The sequence below is a fragment of the Aptenodytes forsteri genome, unplaced genomic scaffold (assembly GCF_000699145.1).
Source record: "Aptenodytes forsteri isolate BGI_AS27 unplaced genomic scaffold, ASM69914v1 Scaffold242, whole genome shotgun sequence".
Lineage (NCBI taxonomy): Eukaryota > Metazoa > Chordata > Aves > Sphenisciformes > Spheniscidae > Aptenodytes > Aptenodytes forsteri.
The window spans coordinates 1548518-1561374 of record NW_008795253.1 but is presented as its reverse complement, the minus strand read 5'-3'; the positions used below and the strand labels follow the sequence as shown (position 1 = coordinate 1561374).

Genomic DNA, 12857 nt, shown 5'->3' with positions numbered 1-12857 from the left:
AGTGTTAGGTTTACAGTTGGACTTGATGATCTTAAGGGACTTTTCCAACCTAAATGATTCCATGATTCTATGATAATTTTGTATATGCAGAACATCATGTTAAATATGACTTCATCTAGCAATTAAAGGAGGAGAAAAAATTGTTGACTTGAACATTGAGATGGCTTCAAGAGTTACAAAATTTCCTGTGTGTGATAATATTTGCCATTGATATTTTGTATTGTGTCAGAAAAATGTAGTTAATTGGTTCATAATGAAAGTGGGATGAGGCTGAAGTACTTGCAGCCACCTGCTGAGGTGTGCTGCAGCACTTAGGGCTAATTAAAGCTTCTTGGAGTGGGAAGACTTCATGCCTACCTGTACTGTATGCTGTAGTCAACTAAGAAATAGTGTGAGGTGCTGCTGGCATTGATTTGTCTCTCCGGAGACTTCATCCCCATTTGATGTTCAGAAGTACCAGCTGTGCAGATGTCTCCAGTAGTGGTGGTTCTCATGTGTTTTGGATAAAAGACAGTATTTAAGAGCTGAGAATGTGCTGCAAAGTGCTTCTTGCACTCACCAGAATAGTTTGAGTCCCTGAGGAAATAGAATGAAACCTCCTAACAGAAACACATTCCAGTTCATTTCATAGAAAAGTTGTTAACTGATAGCTGGTTTTGTGGTCAACAGTTCTACTTCTGCCTGCTGACAGGAGAAAATTGTACAGTGATGCTCTGAAGGCATTTTCAGTTTTATGTCCTGGCTTGGATCTGTAGCTTGGTGATTCAAGCCTGGTGGTTTTTTCAGGTGGGTGAGCTTGTTTGTGGTTGAACTTGGGCTGGCTGCCCTGTGAGCTCACAGAGAAGCAAGCAGCCTAACATGGAGTGGTTGCTCAGGTGTGATACATCCATGAGGCTGCTGCATCAGCAGCCAAACTCTCTTGCACTCAGAGGAAAAATAGAGAATTCCACTTGAATAATAAGGTGATGTGTTGGCAGAGAGAGGGTCTGTTGTCAGCCCTAGGAAAATACAGATTTGAGTTCCAAAATAATTTTAACCAAAAAAATATAAGACACTCAAACTTTCGGAAGTGTAATGCACCGGGCTTGGGAGTGTCATACTTTCAGGGTGGGTTGAGGAATATACATCACCTTGGAAGAGTTGCCAAAATCAGTGGTGTTTTGGAGAAGAATGTTTTGGTAGTTCTTTGAAATGTTTGGTCATCTCTGGAGTCATTCATAAATGAAGTGATTTACCATTCAAGTCTGTCAGAAGGAATTGTTACTTTCTGTAGAAATCGGTTCATTTTTCAGGTCTGTTATACTGCTGCAGGGGTGATCTCCTTTATAGGGTATGAAGCTGCCAGACTTAAAACTACATGGTTGATTAGAGGTGTGTGTTGTTTGTTTGTTACAGGATGCAAGTAAGTCTGTGACTTGGTGATGTAGTGGAGTACTTAGTCTAGTGCTGTATGGGCTCTTAACACCTCTCTTCTGTCTGTTAACAGGGCATTGACTCTGGGAGGAGGACTGCCACATTTGGAACACCTTAACCTCTCGGGTTGTCTCACTGTAACTGGTGCAGGCCTGCAGGATTTAGTTTCTGCATGCCCTTCTTTAAACGATGAACACTTTTACTACTGTGACAACATTAACGGTAATGTCTTTTTATGAAGATGTGGTGCTTTTCTGGGGAGCAATGTTTGATTTAAAGACACTTTTTAAAACAAAACAAAAAGAACCACCAAAACACCACTTTTCTTTCTTGGCTGTGTAGGACTGAATTTCATAGATTAATTATGAAATGGTAACTGTTAAGTCAGTTTTTCCTCATTTATTCTTTTGGGTTTTTTTGCTTGACACTAGTACCATTCTGTATTACCTAGGAAAGCATTTTTAGTCCATGTATGTCATAATTTAGTTCAGCATAAATAATAGGAGCTAGAAAGTAAGTTTCCATATAGCTAATACACACTTGCCCTCTCCATATCTTCCCTGTAAATCATGTAGTTGTATGTTTTCTTTATGGCCATAACTTCAGACAGAGTCTTCATTAGATTGGTGCCAAAGCGGTGATTTCTAGGAAAGGAATGACGTGTTTTGCCATGCAAACCTCCCCTACTGCAGTAGTTCTGGTATAGGATATTTTTGATCCTACCGTCACGTGTCTTTATGGAAAACGTAATTTAGTTTTTCTGGTTTTGCTTGAGTGAGTAACTTAGGGATGGATCTAAGCTGGGGAAGGATCTGGATAAGTGCATAAAATATGTTTATGGTGCAAGTCTTTTCAGTGTTTACCACACTGGAATTCGGCCCGTTATGTTAGGTCCAGTAAGCATTCATAGCATTAGAAATGGGAACCATGGTGTGACTTGTATTCCATGTGTGAATTTAAAACAGGTAAGTGCAACAGAAAGGAAGGGAAAAGGAGGATAATAACTGAGTTCACAGGATTATAAAAGCTAATTGTGTGTAAAACAAAACTATATTCCCTGGTAGTTCATGGTGTTCAGCTGGGTAATTTGCATCTATATTGAGATGCAGCCACAGCAGGGGTACAGGATGCCAGAGCTTTGGTACTACAAGTAAATCTCTGCTGACATTTGGGTATTCAATTCACTGAAACTGATATAAGATGATGCACTTGGATTGGATCCTAATATTAGAAGTCAAAGTATTAAATCATATTTTGCTTCCATAATTTTTGCAGTTCTTTATACACTTTTTTGTCACTGACTAGTTTTGTTTTTTTTGTTTTGAGACACTTGCTTTTTGTTACTTCCTTCCATTCCATTCAGACTACAACTTTTAAAAATCTTCAGTTCCTTTTTTAAAATCTTTCAGTGATTCTCCTTCCTGCATTGTGTTGAGTTTAAAGATGTCTTCAAAGACCAGTTAAAAGCCTTTTTCCTTTTACATCCGATTCCTTGCTATTTTTCCTCTGTTTTCACTTCTGTCTGTAATACCAGACTCGATGTTCTGGTTTATCTTCAGACGTTTGTGTTTCTCTCCTTGTCCCTAAAATATACTATGTTGTCTTAGTATTAGTTTACAAAGCCAGGATCTCTTGTGTGAGAAGAGATTTTTGAATATTTTAAATCACTTTAACTTTTTAAAATAACTTTTAAATCACTTTAAAGCTTGGCTATTCCAGAATATTCTCAAGAAATTACTTATATTTAAACAGAATACTTTTTGGAATTATTCTGTAAAGTTGTCCTGATGCTTTTCCTGTTTATTTCCTTCCTTTTACTGCATGCTGGAAGCTGTGAGCCTATAAGCTCTGCTTGGTTCTGTAAAGCATCATGCATGCCTTTGGATGAACAGTTACTGCTGTAGAGAGAAGTCAACAGGAGAGTGAGGCTGTAATGGTCTGACTTCTCATCTATTGAGAAATAGTAGCATCTCAGAAGTTTGTGGCTGTTTTTCTTTAAGAAGGAAGTCGATAAAAACTTACAGGGGTGTCCTAGCAAAATTCTGAAATGGGAAATAACCTTTTATAACTGAATCCTCTGTGGTTTTATCTGGTACCGTTCATGTGGTACTGTTCTCTGTGTTTTCACTCAAACTTCATTGTGATGGAACTATTCAGTGTGAAACTAATGCCTTACTCCACTCTGTGGGCAGCAGGATTTCTGTGACAGCTTGAACTATTTCTGTATCATTTGGTATTTCTAAAGTAACTGTAGGGCAAGCAATAGCTGTTTCATTTAAATTAATCCATATCTGAAGCTGTTTATGTTTGCACATACATAGATTGTATTATTAACTGCTGCACAAAGATTACTGGTCTATAAGCATGTAGAGAATAATTTCATAATTGTCTTTGCCCACCAGCTTATCGGGGATTGTTTTCGGGGAAGGAGATATGTTCTGGGATCGTGTTGGAAAACCAATCAGTCTTGCAGAACAAAAAATGGAGCCAACAGCATGGAATTTAGCCATCTTTGAATAAGAAAGATACCCCTGTGTCATCTGTTCACATATAAGGGCTTTACTTTCACCTACAGCCTATTTTCAGATTTTTTTTCTATAAACACTGAGCCTAATGGGGGCCCTTACACACAGCTTCATTGGATTTTCTTTGTGGAGGGCTTGCTGGACTTGTTTGGTAGGTGTGTTTGTTCGCAATTTTCAGATTTTTATTGCAAGCGCTGGTCTAACCATAGCTGTTCTACCTTTTTAGTAGGCTAAAACTAAAAAGGTAGAGCAGCTATGGTTAGATAGACTCAGCTGGGTCTGAGTCAGACCGCTGTTGCACAGCAGTAATATGATGCAGTTTTTATGAGCAGAGACCATGAGTTTGCACACACTTCCAAATTTATTTTCTGTTTGTTTACTGTTAGTATGACTTCAATTCTTGGTTTGCATTCTAATGTTTAGGCTCTCTACCTATGTTTTGCTCAACACTGGAGACTTGGAGTTAGATAACCCTCAGCTGCAGCTGAAAACAAATCTGTCAGTATACACCCCTTCTAATTGCTGATTTTGTTTAATGTCTAAAACACATTTGATTGTAAATCACACTGAACTCAGTAAGAAGAGTTTTTAATGTTTGAGTTACCTCTTGCCACTTAGAAGTTTATATTTCCCCATAGGCTGTTTTGTCCAGCTGTGTTCAATATCCTTATTGTATTCTCAGTTTTAAAACCTGGAGTGCTGTCAGCTTCAGGATTAGAAGAATGGGGCTCCCTAATTTCTGCAGCAGTAGCTCTTTGCAGCTTTTAAATATGATTCAGTTTCTAGAGTTTTTTTTAATGATGTAGTCCTCAGGTGCTGTAATTAAAGAAATAGGGCATTAATGAAATAAAGTTGTGGTGATTCTGATGGTTCACTCTCTTCTTCTGGCATTTAGAAATTCATTGATCATAGTTTGATCTGTCTTCCAGCAATGGAGCCAAGACTTTGCAATTTCTGTTAAGGTTTATGGGCTCGTGTGTGCAGATTTATATGGGAACGCATTGTTGTTAGACTTCAAGAGTTTGGTCTCTCTTTAAGTTCTACGGATAACCAAGGTGCTCTCATGAAGGTCTGTAAGTGTAACCTTACCAAAGGCTGATAGAGAGTAGCACTTAGTGAACTCAGATTTGAATTCAGTATTGCCATTATGTATTTTTTAAAGCTAATGCTTAATTTGATCACTCTTTTGGTAATTCCCTTGCAATGTATTACTTTTGCTACATTACCATCAAATACGGTATGCAGTGTTGATGATGATGGAGCCTCTCGCTGGTGGTGGCTGTGAAAAAGAACTGTCTTTCCTTCCCTCCTTTGTGTTCCTCCCAGCTCATTCTTACTGCCTTCCTGTGGCCAGCATTAGTCTTTGTGTGGCTACTTGGAGAGGCTAAAGGGATATGGTGGTGGCAGCCAATTGTCCTGGCTGGAGTGGCTCTTTCACCATGGTCTTGGTCTGGGTTGTCATGTATTCTTGGTGAAACGTCTGGGTTGTCATGTATTCTTGGTGAAACGTCTGGGTTGTCATGTATTCTTGGTGAAACGTCTGGGTTGTCATGTATTCTTGGTGAAACGTCTGGGTTGTCATGTATTCTTGGTGAAACGCCTAACTTCTTTCTAGAAAATTTTGACTAATTTTTATTTCACTAGTACATGTAACAAAATGGAGTAATCAAATAGCTGTGCTCCTTTCTTATATTGCAAGACGTGTTTATATGTACTTTATTTGAAAACACTGAGAGCTGTTCATCATGAGTAGAGAGACCTCTGTTCTGGGTCACCTGAAGCATCTGAGTTATCAGACATGCATGTAAAGAGAATTACAATAATCCAGTTTAGAGGTAACCAAACCAGTAATGTAGACTCTGGCAGGTTAGATGAGAATCTGATTAACTTTGCTTTCCCAGGTGAACCAGCCCAAAACACATTTCATCTAGGCACTTCGCTGCCAGCACTCGTTAAGTCTTCACAGTCAGTAGAAAGAGAGGGACCTATCTGAAAGTGATTCAGCCCCACTGTAAGAGCTGGAACGACCATCTCACTGGACAATATAAAAGGAACTGTATACAGTTACCATATTGCTTAACCTGGTGCACTAGTGAGGTGAGATGAATTGGAGACCTTGTATATAGAGTCCAAAGGAAACAGGAGAGAGTGTTTTTCGGCAAGATTAAAGAGGCCATTTGAACTTAAACACAGATAGTTTGAAAACAAAGTCCAGTCCATATGAGGTCAGTAGCAAAGACTGTGGAAATCAGAGATTAGGAAGCAAAGAGATGCAGCCAAGTGTCAGTTGTAGTAAATAAAGCTAGGGAAACAAAAACAGTCTCTGTGTCTATCAAAAGCAAAGGCATTTGAATTTTGCTATCTGTATCAAATGTAAAAAGAACAAACTAAGGAGGGCTAGGGCATTTATAGAGGAGATAAATGACCTGCGATGGAGGAGATCAACTGACATGTCAAAACATAAATGAAATGAGTCATAAGCAAATAGCTTTACTGTTAAAACCGCCATTAATGACACTTACTACCTTGTAATAAGAGCATAAAATACCCTCCAAATTATGGGAATTGCCTGTATATGCTAAGAAAGAATACATGTGGCAGATTTCAGGAGATGTGGTTTGAACCCTGAATATTTCATTTCGTTGGAGTTCTTTATCAGAGGCTATAAAGGAAAGTTAGTGATGGTATGAGGATTAGACATGGGACAAGAAATGCAGCATAGGAAGAAGGGTGAATTTTCATTGTGGTGTGGTTAATGTCATTTGTAATTCAATAAATTGGGGAATGAACCTATAAACTTTCCAGATGATGCAGTTTACTTAGAAGTTTCTAAGTGTTTGAGATTTAAGTTGCTATAAGACTGGTTTAAATTTAAAAACTGAAAGCTAATTAAAGGATAGGAAGAAAGGGCAGGGCTTAATGGTCACTGTTCAGGATGGATGGGAATCTGGGAGGTGACATCTCTTCCCCCCCCCCCAAGAGTTCTGTGCTGTGATCAGTCTTACTCAGCATTTCCATTGCTGTTGTGGTGTAAGAAATGCATGCAGTAATTTCCAATTTTTTGAGTGGTACTGAGCTGCCTCAAGTAACGATACTGGTGCTGAAGATTTCAAGAAGGACTTCTTACGAGCTTCAGTATAGCTGTATGTATGGTTATATGTCCGCGTGGTTGGGAGTAATCAAACTGTGATTGCATGAAACTGAATTCAGAGCTGGCAGTTGCAATGTGGAGACAAAGATTTCGGAGAGCTGTCAAGTGCTAATTCTGAGATCTTTCCTGTTTGCAGCAGCAGCAGCCAAAAAAGCCACCAATGTTATGCATCATCAGGGTGTTGAGAACAAGATAGAGGGTGCTGCTGCATGGTCCTGGAAGCCTTGGGGCACTCACGTTTGGAGTACTGCATGCGGTTTTGGTCTCCCCGTCTTGAGGAGTGTATGTAATGGACTTACAGAAGATACAGAAGAGGTCTACTAAAAAGAGTTAGGGAACTGAGCAGCTGTCTTGCAAGGAGACACTCAAAAGGCTGGAATGTTTTAATATGGGAATGAGAAGGCAGGAAGGGGGGTGACTTTACAGAACTGGGAAGGCAGAAGATGAGGTGAATGTGCAACAGTAACTCTACAAATTCTGCAGTATTAGAGCTCAGCGACAGTAGATGAAGTGGGTAGGCGATTGATTTAAAGCAGATGCACAATGTAGTGAGCTTCTGGAACTTGGTCCTGTGGGGAATTGCGGAAGCAGTTAGTATCAGCAGGTTTAAAAAGAGGTTAAACAAATGTATGCGCAACTGAGCCATAAACAAATACTAAAGGGAATGGACTTCAGTGTCCCTACTACAACAGTTAGGGATGCTGGGAAGACATAAAAGGTACGCATGATAGGCTTATATCGTCTTCCGAGATAACACTTGCTGTTGCCAGTGGTGAAGGTAGGGTTAGATGGACCATTGTTCAGACCTAGAAGGGCAGTTTTTATGTTCCGGTTACGAGCATGAGGAAGAACATTCTTAAAATGAGCAAGAAAAGGATGGAAAACAATATTAAAGTATACTGAGTATTCCCTTCCTTGGGATGTTGTGGTTCTGTACGTTTTGTCAACAAGCATTTTACTAGAAATGTGACAGTCGCTTCAAAATTACTGATGTGCTGCTTAGCTGTAGCAATGCTGAGGAAGGTCAGCTACGACTTGGAAAATGCTGCTGCACAGAACATGCTCTGCTAAACCAGCTATTCAGAAGCACTGAGTCTCCTTTTTAAAGGACTAACGAAGAAGCTTTCAAACTCTAGCTCGTAAGTGACTTCGAGGATCAAAATTTAGTTCAGGTGAACAAAAAGATTTGAAAAGGAAAATGAGTTTATTGACAAATGAAAAGTTTACTATTTTGCATACTATAACCATTGTCCTTCATTATAGCTTCAGGTTCGTTCTATTCAGTCTCATGCACGTTAACTTAATTACTTTGTAGAATATTGCTCATTGGTGTGTGGCATGAAGCAGAAAGCTGATTTCCAGACGCCAGGTTCTTAGAAATTAATTGAATTACGACTTAAGTTACTGTTCAAGGGGAAAAAACAAGCCAGACATAGCATGGTGCCCTAGTTCCTTACACTATTTTGCTAGTCCTTTCTAAATGTATTAAAAACACCTTAAATATTCTCTGATTTGTCTCAAATACAAAGGGGGGAAATTCAGGTTGTCCTGGTTAGGTCTTTACCAGCTTGTTTGAGTTAACTCAGCAACCCATTTCCAATTTACGTTGGGTGCCAGAGTTCAGCCAACCTGAATGTAAATGTTTGTGTCTCTACAGCAGGCATATGGCTGCAGGAAATAAAATCCTGTACTAATAAATTTAATAGTTTATCTCATGATCACTTTAACATTTCAAATTAAAGGGATAACAGTAAGCAAAGGTAAGTGGAGGTGGGTAGAATTACAGTGTTGGTTTCTACTGTCTGTGCTCGCAACTTTTTCTTTCTTTTTGAATGGCTAGTTTTTAGCCTTACGGCTTCTGGTAACTGCAGTGACACTGAAGGGGACTTTCTCTTTAGTTTTTGAATTTCCAGTCAGAGTATATGAGTCTAGCCAACCATGAAGTGTTCGTGGAGAGAAAACCTTCCAGACTAAAAAGCTGTTTCCATTACAGTAGAAATAGTTTTGGAGATTATGGTTTCTTTGGGAAGGCCATGAAGTCATCATCAGAATTTGAAAAATGGGAGTTAAATACGCATTGTGAAAATATACCTCAGTTCTGAAAGCTAGCTGTGAGAGCTTGCTTAAGCTTGCTCATTTAGTGTTGCTCATCGTACATCTGTGTCATTTTGAATGTGTTATCTTCATGGGACCAAGCTATCAGAGTAAAAATCTTTTGAAAAATGACTGTTCCAACTGAGGTTTTTACACTGTGATACTACTGGCAGCGTTTCAGACTTCACAGTGCTGAATGGAGTTTAGTGTATTGAAAAAAGGAGACATTTTCTGAATTACCAGGTTATGAGCATTCTGGATCTAAATAAATGGCCTTTTCTTCTTTTCACATTTGTTCTGTTTTTGTGCAGGTCCTCATGCTGAAACCGCCAGTGGATGCCAGAATTTGCAGTGTGGTTTTCGGGCCTGCTGCCGCTCTGGCGAATGACCGCTGACTCCCGATCTTTCAGTCTACTTCATTTAGCTGAGCAGGCTTCCTTTCATGCACTTTACTTACAGTTCGCATCTTGTGTTAACAATCCTTGGCGTGAGATTTGTTTATACTAGCCTGACCCTGCCCACAACTTCAAAATCTTAATTATGAGTGTACTGTACAGTGTTGTAACAATCTCACAAAATCTCATTTGGTTTGAAGGGTGTTGGGTTTTGTTTTACTTAATTTGGGGAAGATGGGAAAACATTCAGATTTTTCTTTTAATGCCACTTTCTTCCAAGTTTGGCACTTAAATATACTTTACTGGATTATTTTGTGTTAAGTGAATGGTTTTTTATTTTGAATCCGTAAGTACAATATAAAGCTCTGCAGAGAATTTGAAATGTATTGTTTGCATTTGGGTAACAATTACACGTCTTTAGGAGCCTTGTTTCTCCCCCTTTCCTCTCATCCTGAAGTCGTTCTTTATATTGCAAAATTAGGGAAATTCCCACCTTCCTTTTGCATTTGGTTTTGTATTTGGGCTTGAAAGACATACTTAAATAAAACATTCCCACCAATAAAAAATTTATGTAGCAGTTGAATATATATGCTTTTAAGGTGTAATATCCAGGCGTACCATGCCAGTAGGCTGCAGAGATTGGGTGGGTGGGTGTTGTGGTGGTTGCAGAGCTGTGAACCTTGCAGTGCGTGTGGGGGGTTACTTTCACTTTTTTCTTCCCATGACTGTGTTAAGATGCGTTTTTGAAACAGATTCCTAAGAACTGAGTTTTCATTCGTATGAAATCTGTGGAAGACAACAATACATTTTCCCCATTGCTTTGATTTTTAAGACGACCCCTCACTGAACAGTATAGACGAGCAGGGAGGCAGAGAATCCATTGTTGGGCTGAGTGAAACCTGCGCTAGGAAGAGAGATGGGTAACGTACGAGTCGTGCGTCGAGAGTGTGTCTGGGGTGGTATGGGGAAGAGCCCGTTGCAATGGGAAGTGAGTATTGTAGCCCATGTTAAGTTGCAGACTTTAATGGCCACCTGCTCATCAGTGGCATAATTGCAGGTTGTTTTTCTCTCGGGCAGAGGAGGGGTAGGTGGCAGCCTTTGTAGAAGGCAGACAGGATTTCCCCCCCATCCTGCCTAATTTTGAAGGCTGACAGTATGTCAAACTAGTAACTTTTACTTGTTTTACAAATTGTATAAATTCTTTTGAGTAGTATTTACTGAGGACTGCAGTCATGGTGACATACGTAGCTTTCAAGATTTTTGGTGTCCAGGAAGTCAGCTTGCAGATACAGCTGGAGATGACAATAAACTGCAAGTTTTGACACAGTCTTGCTCCCACTAATACTGAAGAGCAGTAAGGTAAGAAAAACATTAGTGAATGCAGGGTTGGTGCAGAGTTGGTTGTTCATGGTTAACAGCTTAACAGGAGCTAGAGGCAGAAGAGGTATAAAAGGATACCATTATTCCAGCAACTGTTGCTTCAAGTAAGCTGCATTAAATTTACTTTGGTGCCCAAAGGTTAGAGTAGATACGTGGCCACTTGTGCAATGTGAATGAGGCAAGATGAGAGTAATGAGGTGCATGGTGGGCTTTCTTGCGTCTGCCCTTGTTCCAGAACTCGTTTCTGAGGCTGGGAAGGTGCAGCTAGAGGTCCTTCTCCTTGCTGCTAGGTGGTGGTTTCTGTGCAGATTGGTAGAGACACAGCCGAGGGCTGAATCAGCTGCAGAAAGTTCTGTTCACTTACATCATGTTTCTTCTTCACCCGTCTCTGAAGGGGAGTTGGACTAAACTTGGGCGATGTCATCAATGTCGTTCAGCAAAGCATCACGTGATGACAATGTAGCTACTCCTTTCTGCTGGAGGTTTCTAGATGGAACCAGTGGCAACCACAGGCTCTAAACCAAAGATTTTGTGTCTGGTGTTTATTAGATGGGCTGAGTCTAGTTTGGAATTAAGCTCAAGAACAATCTCAACTTTGGTATGTTCTGATGAACATTATTCCTAGCTCAACCCACCATCATTTTCGCTTGGAAGGGTTTAATTAGTAAGGTAACTGCAGGAAAAGGGTATATATTTATATCAGCATTAACGGTTAACACCACTACTTACACGCTAATAAGCGAATTGGATTTTTAGTGAACTATTCTCTTGATAATCTTTTACTAGGGTAACTTGCAGATAAGGATCTCCTACTCCAAAGTGATTTAATCAAATTCTCGTACAAAATGAATGAGCTTCCACTTAGTTTTTGGTAAAAATATTTATTAAATACTTTAACTTTTAAAGAAAATGTCATCATACACCTCTAAATAGTGCTGGCATATATATACATACACTAAGTATGAAGTAGCAGAAGCAGCAGCTTCTTAAAAATCGAAGTATGGCCTTCACTGATGGCGCTCTGGCCCATGAAATTTATTCATGGGTAAATAGTCCTGGTCTTCACTCAGGAACTCAGGTACTGGAAAACTGTAACTATTTGTATTGTGACTGAATGACAGTGTCTTTGAAGAGGCAGAAGGTCTGTAGATAAAATAAACTGACTAGCTAAACATAGTCTTCAAGGTGTGATTCCAGGAACCAAGTTTCACCTGAAAATAAGGTGGCCAGACTCTACCATTTTACTCTGCAATGTCACTGTATGTGGGCATGTGTAATGCTTTCAAGAGTGTGATGTCCCACTGGGAGCTATAAAATACTGTATAAAAATCACCTATTAGTACTGGAATTTTAAGCTGTCAGTGGTAATAAGTATCTTCAGTGGTTGTAGGGTGAATAAAGCTCATGTGTTTGCAGCTACTAAAAAATCAGGTTCTCACTCTTTTAAAAATACTTGGGATAGCTCAAAGCAGCAGTGTGCAAAATCTGTTGTATCTACCCTACGTAAGCAAATTTCTTGAGGTATTCTGACTGGTCTATACTACCTATTTCGAACAAGTGAAGCAACATAAATCCATACAGAGAGAACATTTTGGGGATAAGCATGAATATACACGGCTAGAGCAAATTCAACATTGGAAACATCAATGGTGTGAACTCCTGTGCTGTGTACGGCTTCTATTAAAGGTCTGACTTCAGAAAATGGCATATGAATAGGAAAGCCAGAGACCTGGGAGAAAGAAAGAAGAAAAAAACACATAAGGTAAGAAGAAAAGGTAAAGGCACCTGAATAAATATGTAAGTTCTAAAAATCTGTTTTACCATGCGTGTAAATTTCTCTTTTCTATTGCTGGCCTGAGGAGATGCAATAAAAAAAAAAAAGCCCATTTTGTATTTTAA

General features: G+C 39.4%; 2 protein-coding genes across 2 annotated transcripts in view; one reads left to right on the top strand and one right to left on the bottom strand.

The window, feature by feature from the left end:
- The window catches only part of FBXL5 (F-box and leucine rich repeat protein 5), a 23760-nt gene extending 13616 nt beyond the window's left edge, over positions 1-10144 (top strand). The window contains 2 exon segments of the mRNA XM_009279100.2: positions 1487-1635; positions 9495-10144. Coding sequence (XP_009277375.2) covers positions 1487-1635; positions 9495-9571 — 226 coding nt within the window. The 3' untranslated portion in view covers positions 9572-10144.
- A 1740-nt stretch (positions 10145-11884) lies between these two features.
- The window catches only part of CC2D2A (coiled-coil and C2 domain containing 2A), a 56596-nt gene continuing 55623 nt past the window's right edge, over positions 11885-12857 (bottom strand). Inside the window, exon 33 of the mRNA XM_009279099.2 lies at positions 11885-12687. Coding sequence (XP_009277374.1) covers positions 12499-12687 — 189 coding nt within the window. The 3' untranslated portion in view covers positions 11885-12498. The remainder of the gene's footprint in view (positions 12688-12857) is intronic.